The sequence below is a fragment of the Centruroides sculpturatus genome, unplaced genomic scaffold (genome assembly GCF_000671375.1).
Source record: "Centruroides sculpturatus isolate CEXI.00-Female unplaced genomic scaffold, Cexi_2.0 scaffold46, whole genome shotgun sequence".
Taxonomy (NCBI): Eukaryota; Metazoa; Arthropoda; class Arachnida; order Scorpiones; family Buthidae; genus Centruroides; species Centruroides sculpturatus.
Window position 1 is genome coordinate 454,111 of NW_019384418.1, and position 7,386 is coordinate 461,496.

Here is a 7,386-nt window from a genome sequence, read left to right on the forward strand (position 1 = left end):
AATTTTGCTTTTAGTGTTACTACACATCATAATAAAAAATATCAAAGTCCAAAACAGCTTTAAACAGTCAACTACTAGTGCCATTACCCTAATTCAAGTTTCATGTAAACTGTAATAGAATTTACCATATTTACTCGCTTATAAGACAATCTCACATATAAGGTGTGACTTTAAAGATCAAAATAAAGAAAATTAGATTTATCAACACAATTCTAATTTTATTTCATTTAATCACAAATAAAATATCATGTGCATGTAAATGCACACATCGTCCTGAAAAAATTACTGGCATTTTAAACTTCAATACGGAAAAATCTTGTAAAATCAACAACATAATTTGTTTATGTAAAGCTGGATAATCAAGAACCTTTTTTGCCAATTCTTAACAGTTGAATCCACTCTCCATTGATTATTCTTATGAGTTTCTCCAAATTCTGATTTCTGAATAATCATCTGTTTTCACATGGAAATGAATTTAAATTTATATCGGGCTCCTGTGTAATTTTGGAATTCAATTCAAAAGCTTTGCTTTTCCTATTGCTATTCATCTTTACTACTGGCAATACACAAGAACGATTCAAATGACCCAGATAAAATACTTTTGTTTTTAAACACCAGAAAGTGAGAATCTGGTAAAATATGCAAATACATAATTTACAAAAATTATACAAAAATGAAAAGAATCCTCACTTAGCTTCTTGATAATAAGCACTGAATTCAGCGTTAACACGATTTTCTTGTATTGCAAGTACTTTCGACAAGTATTATATCGTCATCCTCAGACGAAAAATAACAAATTTGAAAAAATAGAATGTGCAGAGTGTTCCAAGTAGAAAACAGAAAATTGACAAGAAAATTTTCAGTTTTCTACTTGGAACACTCTGCATGTTCTATTTTTTCAAATTTGTTATTTTTTGCCTGAGGATGACGATATAATACTCATCGAAAGTACTTGCGATATAAGAAAATCATGTTAATGCTGAATTCAGTGCTTATTATCAAGAAGCTACACAATTTTGGCGTGAGTTTTATTTATTTAACTATTTCTATCCTTTGCTTGCACGTATAAGACAACCTAGGTTTTCGAAGCAGTGAAAAATGAATAAAAACTTGATCTTATATGCGAGTAAATATGGTATTTCATATAAATTTAGTAATACATTTATTGTTAAAGCTTAATTTATATTATTATAAACAAGACTTAAATTTTATTTAATTTATATGTAATAAAAAAAAAATAATAATTAACCAGGTTACAGAACTTTATATGATACACCTCTACATTATTCAATGATTAAAACAATAATTATATTACTACAGTCAACCTGCATAAAAAATTATAATCAATATCTTGTGGATAGCAATTTATATTAAAAATATTTTTCATCAAGTATATCCGGTTGGGTGCTTATGGTGCTGTAGCTGCACCTTGATATCAAAGTAATCAGTTTTGTTTTTGCTTTAAAGTAAAAATAAATCTAACAGCACATGACATACAAATTCAATTAGGTAAGATTAGATAACTAAAATAATTCTGAAGTAATTGAGTAAAATTCTCCATAAAACAACAGGAGACATGTGCCTTGGTCTCTCTAAATCTGCCTTGAGAACCCATATTCTCAAAATCATGTTTCCAAAAACATTTTTTTTATTTTATTTACAGTTTTGCAATAATTTATAAATTTTTCAACAAAATAAAATAATAATATTTCATGTATTTATCAAAAATTCAATCATTATATGCTTTAATTTATAAAAATTTTTTTAGTGAAACAAAATAGTAAATATAGCAATCTTTATCAATGAATATTTAACAACATAACTTTAGAATAAATTAACAAAGAAGCTCATTATATACACAATCACAACAAATAGATTTGACTCAATGAGAAAGAAAAATAATTTTTTTTATACAATTCCTCTTATTAATTCTGTTTCTAATAGAATATCAATAAGGAAAATTATGAAATATTGCAATATAGTAGTATAAATCATTTATGAAATTTACATTTTGTGTTATGAATGCATGACAAATACTAATATTTTCTTCCAACACCTGTACATAATATAGGAGTGGAAAAAATTAGCTTCTACCAACATCCATATCATGTATAGGTATTTGTTTTATTTTTTATAGTTGCCTATTTTGCTTATGAGTACAGCCTAGAATTGTTAATATAATTCATTTACAATAACAGCATTCACTGAAATAATTTATTTTTACACATTTTTATTATTTATATATTTTGTCATTATTGTTTATTTTAGTTTGCTGAAATCATTTTATTTATAAATTTTACATCACCGTATATTAATTTTTTTTGAATGAAAAAAATTTAATTCTTGTTGCTTAGAAACATCATAAGTTATTGTAAAAGTGAATTTGTTAAATAGTAGATCATTTAAATATATTTACATAATTATACATTTTGAAATTTCATTTGATGAGTCATTTTTATTTCATTTTTTCCTTTTCACTTTGCAGAAACTAAAAGAGCCTTTTCAATCATAACCATCATGTGTTTGATTAGGCCAAACAAAGAGAAATAATCATATAATTGTTAAAAATTCAGGTTAACCACATAATTAGTTACAGAATTTTAGATACTATTGTATTACGAAGGTAATATTGTTTGTCTGCTTTAAAAATTCTTACTATAGTGTGTAATAATTTTTAAAATTAAGTATTTTGCTTCTATTAGATAAAATACTTAGATAATAGTATTAATTAATTTAAATAAAAATCAATTTCCCTACCTTCTTCTACTATTTCACCAACAAATACTTTGGAAATTCCAGATACAGCAATTACTACATTTTGAGAAACTGAACAGCCAGTAATAGATTGCATTAACTAAAATAAAAAATAATAATAAATTATTATAATATAAAAATTTACCATAAGAAAAATATAATGTAATAATAAATTATCAAAAGATGTTGATAAACAGTCACATGAATAATTCAAATAGTAATCATGCATAGAGATTTTAACAAGTTATCATTGTTCTTCTGTAAATGTTATTTTGATTGAATCTAATGATATGAAGTTTTAAATTAGCTTCTAAATAACATCAGTTTAGATAATATTATTGTAAATGCCAAGAGTAAATTCTAGTACATGAAACAGATTAATAAAAATAACCTGTAATTTAATAAATAAAATTAATAAATTGTAATCATCTATCTAAAATAATTAGTTAATAAACTTTGCCAATGTTATAATAATTATAAGCATTTTAAATTAAAATTTAAATATGATATTTATTCATTTATTTTACATTGAATTTTAGAAATACCATCAAGCAGTTGATTTCCAATCCCAGTACTTAAATAACAAGCCCAAAAGGAGTTTAAAAAACACAAAAAGACAATGGAAAACACATACAAAGCAATAATATAATACATAAAAAATATATATAGAAGAGAAGTATAAAATTAAAAAAACATATAGATAATATACATTCATTAAAAAATATAAAAATCATATATCAAAAAAACATATATTTGGCAGTATACTAAATAAAAAGTGTAATTATTTGTAACAAGCAAAAATGTGGGAATAAAAGAGAAAACAGTAGAAATATTAAAAAGAATAATAATAATTAAGAAGTAAAAAGTAAAAAAAAAATTTAAGAGTTGTGTAAGAAATGTTGACATGCCCACCTATAATGAGAAAATTTTTCATGGAGGTGACATTGCATTGGGACCATGTTATCAGCTATTCAATAAAAATAAGATCTATGTTACAATGAAAAATGAAAATGAAGAGTATATATACATGTAGTGTTACAGGTGTTTCTTCCAGGGATTCTTAGATTTAGCCAAAATTGTGGCATTAGACTATTAAAATATTTAAAAAAGAAAATTCAATAAAATTGTTTAGTTCTTTTGAAGAAATCCAGAAGTCCTAGTTTTACAGATTTCTTCGAAAGAAGTAAATATTTTGATCGATTATATTTCTAATATATGAATAATTATTTTTTTAAAAATATGATCACTTAATTTGAAATAATATTATTTTGTGATATTTTAAAACTATCATAATGTATTACTATGATATAAATTAAACTAATATTGTCTGCTTTCATTATCATCATCATATAAACAAAAATATTCTTAACTGGCTATTCATATTATGTTAATTATTGTTTAATTAAGCAAATAATGGGTTAAAATAATTTAAAGATGGTACAGTAGAGCATCGATTATCCGAATCAATTGGGGACTGGGTTGTTCGGAAGATTGATGTTTCGGATAACTGATTATGTACGAAAAAATATATTAATTTATCCCATCTTGACATTTTTCTCCGTTGCGTGTCACTTCATGTTGAATTTTCGTCGATGTTAAGCCTAACGAAGGCTATTGTATCATTAAAAATTATTTTTTTATTTTGTACAAACAAAATAAATATATTGAAAAATATAAAAACAATAAAAAATTATACTTCAGAAGTTAATTTAGTATCAAAAACGTAAAATATTTGAGTAGCCCAAGACATAGCCAAAGATTGCAGCGTCACAGCACTGGTGAAAATTTAAATTTGCCGACTGGAATTCTTTAGGATGATTGACGTTTCAGATGATTGACTTTCGGATAATCAACACTCTTCTGTATTTTAATTATCTTTTCTTCTTTTTTATTTTTGCTGTTGAATATTGAAATGCTTTAATTTTGTATCAGTTAAACCATTTGTATACTTTTCTTTTTGTTTACACACAAAGAAATACCTGTTAAACAGTAAGAAAATGAAACTTTACTGTGTAAATAAATTAAATAAAAATGCTGACACAATCAGAAATTTAGTAAGTGACAGGATAAGTGACTGCAAAAGATGTACAAATGTCTGATGGGAGAGTTGATCACACTAATTTATTCATTAAAACATTGTTTATAATGTTTAGTGTCCTAAACTACTACTAATTAAAGCTATGCACTGTGTCACTCTAATGGAAATAGAAATGATGATTTTATACAAATTTTGAGAAAGTATGACATAGTATGCAAATGTGAGAAAGTTCCTACATTCTGGCAATGAAATATCCACTGTTTGCAGTAAATAGGAAGATGTAACTGAATATTTCAAACTGTTTAAACCTAAGTAGCTAGTGTACTGAGTTGAAGTGACGAATACAAACAAAAGCTAGTAAATTAAATTCATATCAGTGCATTTAGAAAATCTATATTTTCAACTGATAGAAAAATACTGTTCTATAAAATATGTGACAAAAATCAGATAAGCTATTTCAAGTCAAGCAACATTTAAGCCCTTCTCAGTCACTGTTGCATCTCACATGGATTTGACATTCATTGTAAAAAATGCTCTAGAAACTTTTAATGTCTCTGATGTGTTCACTGTTGTTTTATGTTGATTTCTCCAATAGATGGCATTATGTTACAGAAATTACTTTGTCATTTTTGGAGGGAAAATTTAGTTTTATTTTGGAATCTGAAAGTGTCTATGTAAATTGATTTTGATAGTTTTTTTTCAGACAAACAAATAAAATTATTTTGTTTTTAGAAAAAAAACACATGTAAAAACAAATTTTTTACAATTTTTCATAAAAATTAATTATATACCAATGTCAATGATAAAAAAAAATTGACACTTTTTGGTCAGTCAACCTGAAAAAAATTAGAATGAGAAGGGGTTAAATTCCATTTATAAATGTCTATATCATTATGGAGAATCTGAATTTTATCTCTGATAATCATGCATTCATTCTTTTTCAAATGATTATACCAAGGTGATTGTTCAAATCCTAGCCATTTTGCAGTTTTGTGTTCTTTAATATAAGTATTTAAAACCAGCATGACTCAGGGGCCATTCATAAATTGTGTAAGGTATTTTGGGGTGGGTGGGGTCAAGGATTTCTTACAATTTCTTACTCAGGGGTAGGGGGTTATAGATCTCGTCTTATGTAATATTCTTATTTTTATTTTTTGATCTCGTTGAGTGGTGGCGTTTTGAATTTGGCTTCAATTTGGCGGTTTCTATTAAGAACGCTCATTATCTCGTGTGACGTGATAGAGTAATAATACTAGCAGATTCACGCTCTACACATTTTTTGTCATGGGAGAAAGGCCGTGTGGTGGTTTCTCTCTCGGTTTTTTATTAAAATAAGTGCACCACTCCTGTGGGTTGTATAGGCTAACACTAAGAATACACAAACCAAAATACATGATACAAAGTAAACATAAAATAGTATTCGGCTTTTAGTGAAAACTAAAATGTAAAACTAGATATTAGAAATTATAAATAGTCTTTTGTTCCATATTTTTTGAACATAATTGTAAAAAGCATCAAACAGTGGTTTCTGAACAAACTTATCGAGTGGACATAGCCACCTGAAACCAAGCGTAAAAATTTCTAATTTCAGAATAAGTCTATCTTGATAGTAAATTGGACAATGATAGATCATATGGGTGGCGATGTCTAGGTTTTCTGTACAGCAAAAGCAAGGAGCAGTTTCTGCCTGGTTATACATCGCTGGGTAGCTTCTAAAATTACCATGCTCAGTAAATAGTTGAGCAGTAGCATATGCTAAATCTCTAAGTAGTGATGACAACCTACATTCAACACTAGGAAATTAAAGTCTTTTTATTCTACCAGTTTTACTGCTCAACTACTTTTACTGATTCCACTTTTGCATAGCGTTGTCATGAATATAATTTTTAAGGCTGCTACGTGAGAGAGGGATGCGAGTGTAGTCCAAATCAGTGTCCTTTGCAGCTGACTTAGGCTCAAAGTCGGCTTTTTCATTTCCTAGTATGCCAATATGGCCAGGAACAAATATAAAAGTTATCCTATTTACAAGATTTTTAAAATGGTGCTGGATATATGCGATTTTATTGCTATTGCAATTGGGATTTAATAGAGCTTTTATGACAGACTGAGAATCACTGTAAATGTTGATAGACAGAGTTTTGTTTGGTAGTGAAGTGGCCCACTGAACAGCTTGATAGTCAGAATCTTCTTCAGCTTGATAGATGGAGGTATATGGGAGGTATCTATCTTCTAACATATTTTAGGCATAATATGTCAGTTTGGAGGAAGATACAGATACTCGAGCTGACAAGAAGGGAGCTTTTGGACCCATCTGTGTAGATATTAATGTCTGTATGATTATCCATGGAGGAAGCAGATGACACCAAATAACCTTGTTTACGGGATGATGATCAGAGATAGTAGGGTAATTACAATGTGGTAGCATATGAACAGCCATAGATAGGAGTAGAGACCGTTGTTGAGCCTTGACATTTGTAGTTCTGATGTAGTAGTTTAGAACCTTTTCTACAATACATAGTGGCAAAGGAAGGAGCTCTGCTAGTATCAGAGAGGCATTAGTAAAAACAGTTCTGCAGCACTTTGAAATTCTGATG

The 7,386-nt window shown here is 27.4% G+C and overlaps 1 protein-coding gene across 1 annotated transcript in view; it reads right to left on the reverse strand.

The window, feature by feature from the left end:
- LOC111619289 (transcription initiation factor TFIID subunit 11-like) overlaps window positions 1-7,386 on the reverse strand; it is a 49,685-nt gene that overhangs the window by 35,015 nt on the left and 7,284 nt on the right. Inside the window, exon 3 of the mRNA XM_023360977.1 lies at window positions 2,758-2,854. Coding sequence (XP_023216745.1) covers window positions 2,758-2,854 — 97 coding nt within the window. The remainder of the gene's footprint in view (window positions 1-2,757; window positions 2,855-7,386) is intronic.